Genomic DNA, 17,280 nt, shown 5'->3' on the forward strand with positions numbered 1-17,280 from the left:
CATTGCACAGTGCTAGCTGCACGGTGCCAACTGCACGGTGCTGATAGCACGGTGCTGGTTACAACGTGTCTCTTGCATGGTGGCAACTGTAGGGTGCTAATTGCATGGGACCCATTGCATGCTGCTGCTTGCACGGTGCTAGTTACACAGTGGCCGTCGCACGGTGCCAACTGCAGGGTGCCTGTTGCATGCTGCTGCTTGCACGGTGCATGCCGTGTGCTGCACAGCGCCTGGTCCATCTCCCACAGTGCACGTGGCTCTGCACAGTGCATCACACGGTGCAGCTGGCACCGAGGCCCCATTCACCATCAGTGGGGCACTGTGCGCAGGGGGGTGCCCCATTTTCCCCCATTATCCTTAGCGGGGTGCAGGGTTGCCCCAGGCAGCAATCCTGGGCAGAGCAGAGCGATCCCATTGCACCTGGTGCTCGGAGCACAGGGCTCCATGGACGGGGCTGCTTCCATCCTTGGAACAGACCTTTGGGCTGGTGGCAGGATGGAGCTGCAGCCAGGGACCCCAAACCCCTGGGCAACACCGAGCTGTGCTGTCAGATGTTTTCCAGTTCTCCATGAGGCTGCCAGCACAGAGACCCTGCCAAACTCATCTCACCAGTGGCCTCAGCCAGCTGCCAAGGGCTGGCAGTGCCCCATGCCACCCTGCTGGACCCCAGCTCTGCCCCCCTACCCCATCCCCAGGCCCCCGGAGCATCCCTGCTGGCGGATGAGGATGCAAGGGCTGCTGCTGAGCGGGAAAGAGATGCTGAGGCGGGTGCTGGTGGTGCCGGCGGCCCCGGCACGCTGCAGACACTTTATTCCCCAGCTGCCCCGCACCGAGCCACCCTGGGCGGTGGCGGAGCAAAGCACCAAGCGAGAGATGCCCGGGCCCGGCTCTTTGTGGCCGTGGCCACCAGCGCTGGCTTTGCTCAAGCATCCTTCCAGCGTGTCGTGGCCACCTCACTTGCAGCCTCGCAGGACGCCCACAGCCTCCCGCACAGCGGAGAAAATCATGCCGTCCAGCTGCAAGGGTGCAAAGAGGAGGGGTCAGCACGGCTCACCCCACACCGGGACCCTCGCACAGCCCACCACCCACCCACCCACCTGGGCACGGAGCTGGCGTGCGGCCCCAAGGGGATCGGTGCTGTGGTGCCGGAGGCGGGTGGCGTTCTCCGGTGAGAGGAAACGCTGCTCCACGCTGATGATGCTGGTGAGGGTCTGCACCTGCCGGTGGCATGGTGGCATCAGGGACTGGGGCTCGGCCATGCCTCAGTTTCCCCAGGGGGCTTTGGCACAGCTGCACCCCAAATAGCTGCGCCCGGGGGGGTTGCAGAGCTGCCTACCTGGTGGGGAGCCCCGGCAGGGACCAGCACCGCATCCCCCAGGAACTGGAGGAGGGTCCAGCCGCTCACCCCGCACTCCTCACGCAGCCGCCTCCGCAGTGAGAGGTCCAAGTAGCGGCCGGGGGGCTCCGCTGTGGCTGTCCCCTCCTGCCCTTGGTCCTCACGGGTCTGTGGGGGGCCGGGGGTGAGCCAAGGCAGGGGCCTGGGGGCAGGGGGGCTGGGGGTGTGCCAGGGAGTGATGGCACCCACCTTCTGCAAGAAATCCTGGATGCGGCCAGCATCCTCGGCACGGAAGATGTGCCACAGGGCACCAGGCCGGCTGCCAGCATCCCAGAGCCGCTCCTTCAGCAGCGCATCCACTCCATCCGCATCAGCCTGCAGGAGCATGTCTGTGGGCAGAGGGGTGCTCAGGGAGAGCCGGGGCAGGGGGCTGGCATGAAGGGACCCCCCCATGCTCCCACTTTACCCTGCCGTGCCGGCAGCCGTGCTGCAGCGTGCACCAGGATGCTGATGGAGTCGGCCGCCTCCACCATCAGGTTTTTGGTCCCAATGGTCCGGTCCTGGGGCTGCACGCCTGCAAGTGGGGGCAGGGTGGTGATCGAGGGGTGAGCATCACCGTGGAGCCCAGCTCACCCCCCTGTCCTGGGCACCAGGGTGCTGCCAGGAGGCACTCACCGTAAGCCACGCAGACACGCGGGCGCAGCCAGCGCCGGCCCCGTTGGCCACGCAGGTAGGTAGCCAGGTTGAGGCGGCCAGCGGGCCCGCAGTACTCCGGCAGAGGCAGGCTGGCACTCAGGTTGGCAGCCCTGTGGCACAGGCATGGTGCTCGATGCCGTGGCACCGGCTAATGGTGCTGGCAGAGCCTCCCCACCGCCCCCAGCCCTGCTCGCTGCATCCCACACCGGCATGCATCCTGCTGGCAAGGGGAGGGGGCACCAGGCTGCGTGGGAGGGGGGTACCCACCCTGGTGAAGCCACTGCCATCACCTACCGGCACAGCTCCATGTCCCCAAAGCCACTCTCCAGCTTCAGCAAGTCCCTGCCACCCTGCTCCATCTCCGGGGATGCTGCAGGAGGGAGCATGGCATCACACACAGGGATGTGGGCATCATGCCGATGGGCACACCCTGAGCAGGGAGGGATGCACAGCCTGGCTCACTCCCCCCCCCCCTTACACCCCAGAATAACACTTGGGACCTCACAAACTCATTGCCCCCTTACCTGTGCTGGCGGTGAAGCCATCCCAAAACTCCTGGCTGCTCATCCTGACACGGCTCGCTGGTACCCGCAGGTTCACCGCCTCCACCGCCTGCTCCCCCCGGGCTGGGCGGAAGGATTCAGGCCCCCACAGCCGCCCCTCCAGCCTCTTCTGCAGCCCTGAAACAAGGACGGGCTGCCGGGGGCAGCGGGGGCTCAGCAGGGCGGGGGGGTGCTGTGGGTCACGGGGGGGGCTCTATGGTGCCGCCACACATCCCTAGGGAGGCTGGGGGGGCTCACCTGGCCCTGCCGCCAGTGCTCCTGGAAGAGCTTGTAGTTGCTGGTGTGACTGGGGTCGTGCAGCCAGAGCAGCCCACTGGGTGCCAGGATGCAGTGGGAGGCGGGGGGCCCGGGGGGGCTCAGCTCGCCCCCCGCCTGCCTCTCCTGGATCTTCCTCTCCACCACGCGGGCGATGATGCTGTCCAGGATGCTGGTCAGGCGGTTGTCCTGGGGTTGGGGGGGATGCAAAGGGGGAGCCCCATCAGCCCACCCTGCCCCCTCTAGCCCTGCTGAGGGTTGAATGGGGGGGGGGGATAGCATGGAGGAGGGGTGCCCTGCCCACCCTGGGACTCACGCTGGGCAAGGCAGGCGAGACGGGGGCGAAGGCCATGCGCACCCCATCCTGCCCCAGGCACAGCTTGACAGCGGTGGAGGCGAGGAGGTCACAGAGGGTGGTGGTCTGCACGGCCCCCCGGGGAGGGGGTTGGCCCGGTGATGGTGGCCCCCCCTCGGGGCTCTCTGCTGGAGGGGAGAAAGGGGTCAGGGCTGCCCGCATCCTCCTCCACCTCTCACCCCCCAACCTGTTATCCCATAGGGGATGCGGTGCAGCATCCCTGACCCCCCCGGAGCAGGGCTGTCCCCGCAGCGGGGGGGCCACAGCTGGCCCTACCTTCTTTGATGGGCTGGGAGGTGTCGGCTTGGGCATCGCTGCTGGGTGGGAGGATGGGCACCGCGACCCCCGGCAGCTCCTGAAACACCCCGGTCCATGTGGGCAGACAGGAGGAAGCCACATGCCCCCTCCCCAGGGCAGGTCCCCTCCCTAGCATCATGCACAACCCCCCCGCCAGCACACTGTTGCAGGGGTTGGGGTACACCAGCACCCCTTTTCCCCCCCGCAGTGCACAAATCCCCCATACCTGCCTGCTCCCGGGGGGCTCTGCCAGGCTGTGCTCCCCAGCCCCCTCCCTGCAGGGACAGTGCGACTCGATGCTGAACTTGACCCGGACCTCGTGCAGCAGCTTCCAGAGCCGGGTCAGGACTGGGGACAGATGGAGGCAGGCGGATCAGCCCCGGGCAGCAGGCAGGAGGGGGGGTCTTGGGGTCAGGGGGGGGACACACACTCACCACAGGTGGGGATGAACTGCGTGGGGATGAGGGATGCCAGGGGGTGGTCTTGCCCGGGGATGCACTCGGGCAGCCACACCAGATCCTCTGCGTCAGAAAAAGGGATGCGTTCGTCCCTACCAAGCCCCCATCCAAGCTGACACCCTCTTAGCAAGCCCCCTCCCCCCATCTCCGTACCGTGGCTGTCAGCCTCCCGCCTGCTGCGGTGGCAGTCGGGGCACAGCTGGAAGCCACATCTGGTGCAGCTCCAGTGGGAGTTGAAGAAGCTGCGCTGGCAGGCGTCGCAGAGCTGGGGGGCTCCTTCCCTCCGCCTCCAGGCTGTCACCCCTGTGTGAAACACAGCCCTCAGCCTCCCTGCTGCCCCCCGTGTCACCCCCACCCTCATCCTGGCTTACCTTCAGGCCTGCCGGGGCCTCCTGGCCATGTGTCCCTGTCCCTGCGGACGGCCTCGCAGAAGGGGTCCCCCAGGACCCCCAACAGGTACTTGGCCAGGCAGAGGCTGCTCCCCGCGCTCCTGCTCCCTCGCTCAGGGCCAGCCGCCTCCAGCTGCAGCATCTCCCCCTCCGCCTCCCCCAGCGTGAAGAAGCCATCAACGCTCAGCTCCCCGCCATCCCCAAAGGCGAACCTGCAGGGCGGAGGGAACAGGAGGGGATGCTCCGAAGTGGGATGATGGGAGAGGATGCTCAAAAGCCGGGTGATGGGAGAGGATGCTCCAAAGCAGGGTGACAGGAGAGGATGCTCTAAAATGGGGTGACAGGAGAGGATGTTCAAAAGTCGGGTGATGGGAGGGGATGCTCCAAGGCAGGGTGACAGGAGAGGATGCTCTAAAATGGGGTGATGGGAGATGATGCTCAAAAGCCGGGTGACAGGAGAGGATGCTCTAAAGGGGGGGTGATGGGAGAGGATGCTCAAAGCAGGGTGACAGGAGAGGATGCTCAAAGCAGGGTGATGGAAGGGGATGCTCCCTGCACCCTGACATGAGCTGCAAGGAGCCTCCCACCCCGGGCAGGGCTCTGAGCTCTCCGGGAGCCCCAGGCTCACCTGCGGAAGTGCAGCAATCTGCAGGTGCTCTCAGGGGAATCTTCCTCCTCCTCCTCCTCAGCTTCGGGGTGCCCCACGGCCCGGGCAGCGCAGGCACAGCACCGCGGGATGCTCTCAGGCAGGGCAGTGCAGGGCACACTCTGCAGGCACCACGGCTCCGGGCCAGCATGGCTCGGTGGGTCTGGGGGAGACAGGAGGTGCTTTGGGACACGGCACATGGGGACACACCAGTCAGGAGGGACTGGAACACCACGGCGGGGGCTGGAAACTGGGCCAGAAAGTAGGGCTGGAAAGTAGGGCTGGGGATCTGCAGAGGTCAGGGCTGAGATGCCAGCACCTCCCTGAGGAGGGCTCCGACCCAGCATCAGCACTTGCCACCCCCTGGGCATCACACCCACGGATGCTGCGCTATCCCAAAGGGGCATTTCTATATGTCCCCACCCTGGGAGCTGCTGCCAGCCCCAACTGTGCTGGGGAAAACCCGAGTGGAGCAGATTTCCCAGCCCCCACATGTCCACAGCTCATGTCATAGGAACCAGGATGCAAAACCCCCAGGGATCGGGTGCTGCCACCGCCCCAGCCCCACCGTGAACCCCACTGCCTTACCTCCCTCTCCCAGCTCCATCCTCCGCTCCTCCGGGTCCCCTCTGCTCTCCGTGCCCTCACCCGGGCACACCATGGCCATGTGCTCGGTGGCCTTCGTGCCCCTCTTGGCAGCCCTGGCACCCTCGCTGGCAGCGCAGGGTCCGTCGGCGGTGCCGTGCGGGCGCTTGGCCGAGCGCTTGCCCTCACCGGCTGCCTCGGAGCCACCGTCCCGCCGGGGCGCCTTGCAGCGTGGCAGCGACTGCTCTGAGTGCCGCGTCAGCCAGGTCTTCTTCAGCTTGGTGTGGTTGCTGGGTGGGCATGGAAAATGGCCCCCGGGGATGCCCAGGGTGGGCTCGAAGGAGCCGAGAGCCTCACAACCCACCCCCGGGCACCCTTCGCAGCCCGATGTGGTGCAAAGGCAAGCCGGGGGTGGCTCCGGCTTGGCAAGGGCTGGCGGGTAGCGCCCATCCACGAGTGGAGACGATGGGTCGGGCTCCCCCGGCCCCAGCGGTGAGCTGGGCTGGTGGCTTTGGTATGCCAGGTGCTTGTCTTTGGGCTCAGAGGGCCGGCCTGGCCCCGGCTCCAGGGGGAAATCGGCGGTGTGTGGTCCTGTGCCCAGCCAGGGGCCCCTGCAGCCCCCCGCCGCGCCAGGCTGCAGGAGGAAGAGGGGGAGGCTGGCGCTGGGGGGAGGCGTGTGGGCATGGGGAGTGGGTACCACCGAGCTGCCCCCAGCTCGGCCATCCCTCCACGGGGCTCCCGGTAGCTCCGGCACTGCCAGCTCCCCCTCCCTGTCTCCATCCTGCCCTGCCTGGCTCTTGCCCAGCGGCTGCGATGGCGCTTGGTCCTTGGCCGGGGGGTGGAAGCCGGGCTCTTTCTTCGGGTAAAACTCCTGGAGGGGAGCAGAAGCTGTCAGGGCTGGTGTCCCCCCAGATGCGGGTCTCCACCTCTGCCTCCATCACCCACATCACTGAGAGGCGGTGATGGGGAGCACCCCGTGGCCCTGCCTCAGTTTCCCCCACCACCCTCCAGAGCTGGGCAGCTGCCTGGTGCTTTCCAGCCCCAGATGGCCGAGCCCGTGGGGTGCCCGTGTTGCTCCTGCCCGCGTGGGAAAGGAATGGGGAGCCGCAGTGGCACGGGGTGCGACGGGCGCACCCACGGCTGGCAGCTCTGCCTCCCGCCGCCTCCGTGCCGCGGCTCCTGCTGCCGTGACTCAGCCCGGGGGCTTGCATCACGCCACGGGGCTGCGCTGGGGAGGAGAGCGTCATCCTCCTGGGACGCATTGCCCCATCCCTTGGGGAGGCTGGGACCCCCCACCAAGCTGCAGGAGCAAGTAAGTGAGGGGCTGCATCCTGCTGTGGGTCGCCAGCACTGGTACAGCCCAGACCTGCCCTGGGCGTGGGTGCCAGCATCACCTTTCGCAACCCACCGTTCCCAGCTGGGTTCAGCCGAGGCTGGAGCTCCCCATCACCCAAGGGAGCTGGGGTGCAGCGGGGAGCTGAGCCCCGAGATCCCCACTCCGGTACCACCATCGGAGCCAGGCACCGGCACAGCCATCCGGAGTTGCCTACCTTCTTCCCTGAGCTGGAGCAGCCGTCGAAGGGGGCTGGAGCTGCCTTGCACCTTGGTGGGAGCCCCAGGTAGAGGGGCTGAGCCCAAGTGGGTGCGTAGGAGCCCAGGCGCCAGTCCACGCCGGCGAAGCGCCCATCACCCATTGTCCCTGGTCCCTCCGGCCCGCTGCCACCAAACGGGGGGTCAGCTGGGGGTCCAGTGGGCAGCAGCGAGGACAGGAGGAAAGGGCTGTGCTTGGCCTCCACGAGGAACGGGCAGTGGCGGAAGGACAGTGGGTCACCGGCCCCATCCCCTGCAGCGACACGGGGCTTGCCGGTGGTGCTGGGGCACTGGGTGTCCAAGCCCGGGAAGGCCAGGGGGTAGCGGTGGTACGCGTGGCTGTAGAGGGCCAGGGGGGCCAGCACGGCCTCAGCCCACCGTGGTCCTGTGCGCTCCTTGCAGGGCTCAGCCCAGCCCGCCTTGGGCTGCCCGTTCCTTGGGGGCAGCAGTGGAGGGAGCTCGGCTCCATCCTTGGGGCGGCACAAAGCATCCTGCAGGCACGGTGGGGCCAGTGGGTAGGGGCAGCCCAGCTGGCCACCAGCAAGCTCCCGGCCTGGCCCCAAGCATCCCTCGGAGCCCCTCCAGGGACACCCCTTCTCCGTTCCGTAGTTCAGCTTGCCAGGCTCCGGGTAGCCTGCAGCTATGTGCTCAGCAGCTGTGCTTCGGGGCAAGACCATCCCGCTGCTCTCCATCCCCTGGGTGTCCTGTGCTGTGTCCTGGGCTCTCCTCCACCGCTGCGCGGTCTCCCCCATCTTCGTGTCGCTGGCCATGCTGCTCCGCCGCTCATGTGGTGCTCAGCGCCGTCCTGGGCTGGCCGGACCCTACAGGCAGGGAGCAGGGCATCAGCAGGGCATGTCACACTGCACTGGACCCTCCCTGAATGCTGCCGGGGCAGCTGTACACAGGTTGCAATAAGGGGGAAACTGAGGCACGGAGATGGTGGTGTTGGTGCTGGAGGGGCTGCTTGTAACCCCCCAGCTCCATCTTCCCCTGCTAGGTGGGAGGTTCCCTGGCACAGCGAGGGGATCCCGGGCTCCCACACCCCATGGCATCCAGCAGGATGCACGATGCGGCAGGGCACGTGGCTGGAGCGTGGGTCCCCATCCCATCCTGGCCCTCCTGCACCCAGCCTGGCAGGGCTGGCGGCCGGGACGCACCTCGTGCCCACCCGTCCCTCCGCACCCAGCCTGGCCACATGCCCGGCTGCTGGCACCCAGCGTGGGGAGGCCTTGCCCCACGCAGGTATTTGCCTCCGGCCAGGGCTGGGCTGCGCTTCCCAGGAGGGCTTGCAGCGAGGGGGGAGCTCCCAGCTCCCAGAGGCCCCTCCTGGTAGAAATGCCTGGGGAGATCCGCTGGGACCCAGGCCACACGCAGATGCCGGGTTCAAAGCCAGTCCTTGCAGCAGCCAGCGATCGCATCCCTTCCCAGCAGAGGAAAGCCCAGCCCCTGTCCCCTGCCCAGCCCCTGTCCCCTGCCCCACAGCCAGAGGGGACGAGGGGGACAAGCGTGGGGTCACTCCGCTCCAAGCCACCGCTGCAGAATTGCAGCCCTGCCGTGGGGCAGGACGGAGCCACCCGGACTGCCAGGCAGCCAGCTGTGCCGGGGACAGGAGCTTGTGTCCTCAGAGTCACCTGACCCCATCACACCCCCTGCCCAGGGGAGGTCAAAGCCCCCGTTCCCGCGCTCCAGCACCCCGGGGCACCCTACCTAAGCAGGGACACCCACCCTGTCCCTCTGGGCCATGGGACCCAGCCGGGCTCTCCCATCCCCACCCTGGGAAGATGCTCCCAGCACAGCTCCCTCCCAGTGCCTCGAGGCTGCCCCACCACGTGCCATCCCCAGGGTCACCCCCCACTCCCCCGGGGGCAGCATCGTCCCCTGCCCTGCACCCCATCCAGAGCACAAGAAGCCAGTTCCGCCGCTCTGAGAGCATCCCCACCATCCCACAGCACAGCCAGCTACCTGGAGGGTCCATCAGGGACCCCGCCGCCCTCCCTGCGGCAGCGAGGACAAGCGGGCGTCTCTGCCGGTGGCACCAGGTCCCAGAAAGGCAAAGCCGGGTGGGTGGGAGCACCTAGACCCACAGGCTGAAGGGATCCGGCTCTGGGATCTGGAGGAGGCAGAAAGCCGCCCGGGCGGCCCTGGGGATGTTCTTCTCTGAATTCTGGAGCTGGAGTTTTTGATCCATTGGCCTGGGGGGCTCCGTGCTCCTCCTGCCTATCGTCCTATGAGCGGGGGCTCCCGGTGTGCGGGGGGGTCAGGGAGATGGGCACCCAGGGGAGCAGCAGCGGTGGCGAGCAGGACCTTCCCCCGGCTCTAGGCAGCCTTGAGCATCTTGGGGCGAGCGATGGCAGGACGAGGCGGCGGTGGTGGCTCTGCTCCCCACGAGCGTGCAGCCTCCGCCAGCTCCCACAGCGACTGGGCAGGCAGGAGGGCTGCTGGCGGCTGCTGACGCCCAGGAACCGGCACGGTGCCGGTGGTGCCACCCAACCCCGGGGGCACCGGCGCAGGCAGCAGCGGCCGTGCCAAGGCGGGCAGGTGTGCTTTGCCCCGTGCGAAGAAAGCACCCTTTGTTCAGCAACGCGGCCGAGCCGCCCGTCGCCAATGAAAGACGCCGGCCGCCCGCTCCGGGCGAAACTGGAATGGGAGAAACACTGGGATGGGCCAAGCGCCCCAGTCCCAGTGCTGGGAGGGCTGGAGGTGGCATGCCTGGCACAGAGTGCACAGCCACACCATGGGCTGGGGGTCCGAGGGGGCTCACAACCCCTTTGGTTTTGCCCAAACGGCAAGGAGCTGGCCTCAACCCGCGCTGCCACTTTGCCCATGCTACAGTCCAGGGTCACTCTGGCTCACAGCCGAGCCTTGTCCCTCCACTGCCATCCCTCCTCCGGCTGCCTGGGATGAAGGCAGAGCTCCTCTACCTCCCTCCCCGGCTGCAGGGCAGGATGTGACCCAAGGGGTGCCGAGGGGCTAACACGGAGCACCGCTGCGATCGCATCCTGATGCCACCGTCCCACTGAGGGGCACCTGTGACCACTCAAACCCCTGCCCCACAGCCCACCGGGTGAGAGCGGGGACCCATCACCCTGCGGGTGCTCACTGCACCATCACCCCCCCACCCCCTGAGCACCAGTACCTCCCAACAGCACGACAACACTGAGCACAAACACCCCCTCCCACCACCCCATTGCCCACGCTGGGGGGGAGGGGGGGCGATGCTCCAGCCGGGTGCCCGAGGCAACAGGTCAGGTGGGTCCCCCCAGGTGGGCACCCCATTTCTGGGCTCCCAGTAAGGGACAGGGATGGGGGCTGGTGCCAGCAGCACTGGGCGAGTTTATGTAACGTATGAGCACGTGTGTCCCAGGGACACCCTGCGCACAGCTCGCACGCCTTACATAAACCGCAGCCGCTCCGCACAGCCTCCCCCGGCGCGGCACGGCACCACGGCACAGCACCACGGCACGGCGCAGCACCCGGAGGCTGGCGGGGCTGGGGGCACGGGGCGATGGGGCGATGGGGCGAAGGCAGGCCACGGCCTGCGTGAGCCGAGCAGCGTGATTAACATCAGACCACTGCTTCGGCTTCGTTACAGCTCAGCAGCTTCCTTGCGGTCTGGCCCCGCTGGGAGCGAGGAGCCATGGTTAACCCTTGCTGGCCAGGGCATGGCCGTGGCTTGGGGTGCTGGGGTCCCTTTGCAATGCTGGTGGGCATTGTGCTGGTCTCCATCCCCCCTCAGCGTGGGTGAAGCCATGGCGGGATCCCTCCTCGAGCCCCGCTCGCTGTGGAGGGGAGGGTTCGGGGGGACACGGTGCCCGGCTGCTGCTCGCTGCACCCAGTGGGTGCCAGGGAACAGGGAGGGGACCCAGACAGGGCTTGGGGCGTGGGTGAGCCCGCGCCTTCACTCGATGAGAAGGCGCTGAAAGACAAACTCTCTTCCCGTTCCCTCCCTCCGCTCCCCAGGGATGATGGCTCCGGCAGGGCTAGGGGGGGAGCAGGCATCCGGGAGGAACCCTGGGGAAGGGTCTGCAGCATCCTGGCACGGCCGGGTGGGTCGGCAGGTGCCCACAGCCATGGGGACCGTTGTGGTGGTGCTGAGGGAGCGACCGAGGAGGGGTCAGGTGGGGAGGGGGATGGACACACCACCCTGCTGCTGCCAGGCCCCAGGGAGCAGCCCTTGCTGGGGCAGGGCAAAGAGCACGAGCGGGGGGGATGCTGGAGGGAATTTCCCACCCTGCACTGGGGTAGCATCTCTGTGCCCTCCCCACGCTCCACTGTCCCAGCTGTGCACGGGAGCCTCAGGCCCTCGTGAAGCCCCCCGGGGCCAGCACACCCCCTCGTGGGGCAGCCACGCTGCTGGCAAGCTCTTCTGGGGCTTGGCCATCGTCCCACCCCATCCCCAGGAGCGGGATCCCTGCCTGCCTCCTACGGCACAGAGGCTCCGGCCTGGGTCCCTCCGCTCCCCGCCTGTCCCGGCACAACCCACGGAGGGTCCCAGAGCAATCCGGGGGGTGGTCAGGGCTGGGTTTGAGTTGTGCCAGCTCAGGCTTTGCTGGGAGAATCCCCCCTGCTCCATGGTGGGTGGGTGGGTGGGGGGGGGGGCTCTGCCTTGGTGGCTTGGCACAGCCGGCCACAGAGCTCAAATCTCCCTGGTTTTTCCCTTAAATCGAAGGGCGAGCAGAGGGACCGCGAACACCCATGAGCCAAGTGCTGGCCAGAAAGACACCACGGGAGGCCGGAAGCGCCCAAATTAGAAACCTTGGCATCCCTGCCCCGCTGGGTGCCGGAGGATGGGGAGCGACGCTACAAGGACGTGGGGTGGAGGGACACTGTCCCCACAGCGTCCCCTGGGACCATGGGGGGGATGCATGGCCGTGCAGGGCAGGGGGCTCACAGGATGCTCCAGTACTGAGGAGGGGGATCCCGGTGCAAAAGGCTCAGTGGTACCCCGACAGCCCCTCTTAGTGCTGATGCTCTGGCAGCCGAGGCGCCTGCCAGCCCTGTCCCAGTGCCCACGTCACCTGTCCTGGCACCCCGAGGGATGGCTCTACAGCCCCCAGACACACAAGCCACCCCTCTGGCTGGGAAAACAGCCTGAAATCCAGGTTTTTTCTTACGCAAAACGAACTCTCCGGCTTGCCCAGAGCCCCCTCCAGCTTCCTCTGCATCCACAGAGCCCCAGCCCTTCCTCCTCCTCCTCCTCCTCCTCCTCCTTAGTCCTCCTCCCAGTCCCGGCACTGAGCCCTGCACGCACCTACCTGCCTCCACTGCGGCGCAGGTGAGGAAGATGAGGACGCAGGCAGAGGAAGGCAGCCCAGTTCCCCCCCTTGCCCAGCACCGGGCGCGATGGCCGCAAGAGCTTTTGCTAATCTGCACCCGGTGAAAAAAAAAAAAAGGAAAAAAAAAAAAAAAGGAAAAAAAAAACCCAAGGAAAAAAAAAAACCACGTCAAACCTTCAGGAGTCTGGAGGCTGCGGCGGAGCGGAGGGCACGGGAGGACACTCACTCCCACACGAGCAGCTTTCTGGGAATTAGGGCCACAGCCCAACTGCTCTGGCAGCCTGCGCTCCCCTCCAGCCCTGGCTGCCGGTACGTGGCCTGGGCAGCCGCCCCGCCGGTACGGCCTCGCCGCCGCAGGGTCGGACGCTGCTCCCGGCCCTAATCTCCCGCTTTCCCTCCGGGGAGGTGAGTAAGCATCGCTAATCCCGCTTGCTTCGCTGCTGGGGAGAGATGAGCCGCTTTCCCCAAGCTGGGGGCTGCACCCGGACACCCCCTGCCCTTCCTGCAGCCCGCAGAGGGGAGGGCGGCATGGGTCACCCCCTTCGCCGGACGGGATTTGGGTGCTGTGTGCCCTCGAGGTGAAGGCGGGGATGGAGTGAGGAGATGGAGACAGCAAAGCAGCTCGTCCCCATCAGAAGGGACCAAGGGACGTCGCAGCTGCCCGCAGCCAACCCACCTTTGCCGGTGGCCCCCATGCCCGCCCCACACACGACGGGGGGATGCTCAGGGGGGATGCAGGACCCGGCACTGGAAGCTGCTGGATGTTCCTTTCCCCGCATCCCTCATTCCCATCCCGGGGGAGGACAGGCAGGACAAGCTGTCCCAGGCAAGCCCCAGCGCGGGGGCACAGTGCCTGTCCTGTGCCACCCCCTTGGCACCCCCCCACCCCGCCTGGGACTCCTGTTTACCCAGCCCAGCGCCAGCAACCAGCTTCAAATACCTTGATGTAATTAAAAGCTCTACCCCGGGGCCCAAAGGCTTAGGACGGCAGCCAGGGACACGGGCAGCCCTCTGCCACCTGCGTGCCGGAGAGGCAGGGCAGGCAGCTGCCTGCTGCCCGCTCACCCAGGTACCCCCAGCACCTACCTGGGGGAGCAGCCGGGGGTCTCCTGCCCTCAGCCTGGGCCCCTCTTCTGCCCGTGCCCCGGGGTGCCCAGCCGCCGGCCGGCCATGGTGCTGGGCAGGCTGGCAGCGGGCGATGGGGCGGCACGGCTCCTGGCGTGGGGAGAAGGGAGTTCACCAACGATGGGCAGCCCCCTGCCCGCTCGCTGCTCAGACCAAGGCAGTGCCTCAGTTTCCCTTGGTGCCCCCGGTGATGCTGCTGGGGGGTCCCCAGTACCACTCTCCTGAGCGGGGTCCCCAAAATTCCCAGACAAAAGCCTCCGGTGCTGTGGCAGGGACGCGGCTCCAGCCTTGGGATACGGAGCCGGAATGGTCCTCGGTGCCAGCGCAGGCAGGGCCAGGCTGTGAGCGGGGCTGGCTGGGGACAGACGGGTCCCCGGGGGGACAGGCGGCTGCGAGGAGGGGAGGGGGTGTGGGGGGGTGAGATGCAGCATTCCTTCAGCCATGTCCTCCCACACTCCCGTCACCTCGAACGCCCCTTCCCCGGCCCCTCCTGCCACCGCGCTTCCCACTCCCCATCCTCTTCCTCACCAGTGGGGTGATGGCAGCCTGGGGGCAGGTGTGTGTTTGAGGACATGGTGGTGGTGGGGGGCGGGGGGGGGGGGAATGGTACAAGAAAGATGCTCTGTGTGTGTGTGTGTCCCAGAAGGGAGGAGGAAGGTCTTACCTGCCCGGCAGTGATGGGGAGGGGGGCTTTCAGCCCCTGCCCAGCCGAGCCCCCTGCCCACGGGCAGCACGCTGCCTGCAGCTCCGCATCACGCCTCCTTGCCCTCTGCGGCAGGCGGCAGCTGAAAGCTCCCGGGGCTGCCAGAAAAGAGGCTGCATTTAAACAACAGACATAATTATGCTTTTGATACCGTCTGCTAAAAATACAGCGCTGTGCCGCGCGGGGAGCCATGTGTGCACGGCCTCACATGGCTCCTGCCTGGAACAGCTGACTCAGGCAGCGGGGCCGGGGACAGGGGGGAGCCCGGCGGGGACCAGGGGCAGGGGACACCCAGACCCCCTCACTGAGGAGGGGCCAGCCTGTGGGAATGGGCTGCTTTGCCAGGACCCCCCAAAAAAGCCAGCTTGGGGGGGCTAAGGGCAGCTCCAGGGATGGCACCGGCATCCCCCCCACCTCTCCAGAAGGGTAGCAGCCCCCAGGTTGGTGGCAGTGGGGTAAAATGCGCTGGGAAAGGGGCAGGGGGGTGGGGTGGGGTGCAGGAGTGTGGCTGGGTCGGTGCCACCAGCATGGGTTGGGGAGGCTCAGCCAGTACCCGGCGGCAGCATGGGGGATGCAGGAGGATGCTGAGGGGTGGGGGATGCAGGGCACCCAAAGCAACCCACTGTTCCTGGGGGGGGGTCTGGCCGGCAGATCCTATTAACAACTAAGAGCCCCTGCTGCCCTGCGACCCAGCAGTCTCCAGGGAGGATGCTGAGCCAACCCCCCCATGGCCAGGCCGCGGCAGCCCCCGAGCACTGACCTTTGGCAGTGCCAAGGCACCGGCTCATGCCATCACCGGACCGCTGCCCTCCCGGAATAGGCAGTGCCTGTCCCAGGGCCACCAGCTGCTGGGGTTTGGTATCGTTCTTCCCTTGTGCATCCCTGTCACGCTGGGAGAGGGGACACCCCTGCGTCACCTGGTCCCCCTGCCAGCTCTCTGGGATGCAGGGCAGCCCTGGGAGGGGAGCGGGGGGCTGGGAGGCACAGGGAGGCAGGGGGTGGTGGTGCTGGCAGGAGCAGCAGCCCGACCCTCGCTCCCATTAACGCCTAGTGGGGAATCACAGAATGGTTTTGGTGGGAAAGGACCTTTAAAGGCCACCTGGTCCCATTGCCCCGCAGCGAGCTGGGACATCTTGGACTCCATCAGGTTGTCAGAGCCCCATCCAACCTGACCTGGAATGTTTCCAGGGATGGGGCATCGACCACCCCCATGGGCAACCTGCGCCCGTGTCTCACCACCCTCAATGCAAAAAAAAAAAAAAAAAAAAAAAAAAAAAAGATATCTTCCTTATATCTAGTCTAAACCTACCCTTTTTTAGCTTAAAACTATTTCCCCTTGCCCTATCACTACAGGCCCTGCTAAACGGTCCATCCCCGTCTTTCTTATGAGCCCCCTTTAACCACTGAAAGCCTACCCTCCTAGGAGAGCTGCTCCAGCCCTCTGACCATCTTTGTGGCCTCCTCTGGACCCACTCCGGTAGGTCCGTGCCTCCCCGGTGCCGAGGAGCCCAGAGCTGGGCGCAGCGCTGCAGGGGGGGGTCTCACCAGAGGGGCAGAACCCCCTCCCACGACCTGCTGCCCACACTGCTGGTGATGCGACCCAGGGTACGGGAGGATTTCTGGGCTACGTAAGCAGGGACGCAAGCCAGCCAGCTAATTCCTGCAGCCCCCGTGCAGCGCAGGGATGTGCTTCACCCCGTTGCGGTGGGGACAGACCCTGCCCCAGGGCCAGGAGGGGCTCAGCCCCCCGCTGCCAGCACAGCCTGGCACCCCCTCCCCAGAGGGGGTTTGCATTGTGGCCGGGCAAGCTCAGGTCAGCCACGTAATTGCTGGGCTGGGGCACTGCCAGTCGAGGGAGATTACGGCTTTGCTGACTGCAGCCTGGCACAGGACCGCGAGCTGACACAGCTGGGATCAGCGCTGGCACCCGAGGGAGCTGCCTCGGCCCCCAGGGGACAGGCTGCACCACCCCGGGCAGCTTTTGTCCCCTCCTCGAGTTTCTGTCCCGTCGTCGTCCCCCCCCGGGGAATACACGGGACACTCGCTGAAACAGGGGAAGGGCACCAGGACTCCTGGTTCCCTTCCCAGCTCTATCTTAGAACTCTCTGGTGCTCATGCCTCAGTTTCCCCAAGCTGGGAAACACAGCGGTGCCCACTGACCCCCCACCCCGGGGCAGGGGTGATGCTCAGGCTCCAACGCTGCCATCTCACTCGCAGCACACCCCAGCCAGCCCCGGGGCCAAGGGGCTGCTGTACCCCATCCTGGGGGAGCCCCACACCCCAGCTCAGCATCCCAGCCCCTGGTACCCAGGGCGGGCAGCCTGCCCCAGCAGCCTCCTGGGGCTGTATCCTTGGAGGAACCATGCTCCCTAAGCGGCTTTAGGGGGATTACAGGCAGCCCCCTGGCCCTCGCGCTGTCCCCACCCAGCCTTCCTTCTCCGCTGCTTTAAGTAATCGTCTCTGAGACAGTTTTACACGGCTAATCCAGCCACCTCCACCTAATCTGCCCCAACACCCCTGCCTGCCCTGGGCTGCCCCCCTGCCCAGCTCCGCACTGGGATGGCTGCCTCCCCCGGGGGGGCTGCAGGCAGCGGCAGCCACCCTCCCTGCCCTGGGAAGATCCCCAAAGGCAGAAAGCAGCCAGGGGCTAAAAATAAAGCTGGCCTGAGCACCGAGGGCAGGAAGGATTGGGAGCAAGGGGATTGATGCCAGAGAGCAGGGCACCGGGGGACAAGAGGGTTGCCAGGGGTAGGAGAGGCAACACGAGCAGCATTGTCACCTTGTGCCACCCTGCTTGCCCCGCAGAGACTTTGTGCCCCATGTCCTCCACCTGGGCAGGGGGCAAGTCCCTGGGGGCAGGAGCAAAGGAAGCCGAGACCCCCCTGGTGAGATCACAGAGCCCCGGTGGGGAGAGGGCAGCTGCCCACGGACGGGGCCATCAGGACAAGCCAGGGCTGGCAGCCAGGACAGGGACCTCTGTCCCCAGCCCTGGCCGTGCGCCGGGGG

General features: G+C 66.8%; 1 protein-coding gene across 1 annotated transcript; it reads right to left on the bottom strand.

The window, feature by feature from the left end:
* Nucleotides 1-775: 775 nt before the first annotated feature.
* On the bottom strand, nt 776-12,527 carry HR (HR lysine demethylase and nuclear receptor corepressor). Its single transcript, XM_055696234.1, has 19 exons — nt 12,422-12,527; nt 7,131-7,991; nt 5,584-6,451; nt 4,978-5,158; nt 4,332-4,561; nt 4,114-4,263; nt 3,937-4,023; nt 3,729-3,850; nt 3,482-3,560; nt 3,167-3,333; nt 2,833-3,039; nt 2,557-2,728; nt 2,327-2,402; nt 2,012-2,142; nt 1,803-1,910; nt 1,586-1,725; nt 1,337-1,504; nt 1,098-1,217; nt 776-1,016 (listed from the first exon to the last, which is right to left on the bottom strand). The coding sequence occupies exons 2-19, from the start codon at nt 7,938-7,940 to the stop codon at nt 954-956; spliced, it is 3,879 nt and encodes a 1,292-aa protein (XP_055552209.1). The 5' UTR covers nt 7,941-7,991; nt 12,422-12,527; the 3' UTR covers nt 776-953.
* Between the last annotated feature and the right edge of the window lie 4,753 nt (nt 12,528-17,280).

This window comes from Falco cherrug, chromosome 18 (assembly GCF_023634085.1).
Source record: "Falco cherrug isolate bFalChe1 chromosome 18, bFalChe1.pri, whole genome shotgun sequence".
Lineage (NCBI taxonomy): Eukaryota > Metazoa > Chordata > Aves > Falconiformes > Falconidae > Falco > Falco cherrug.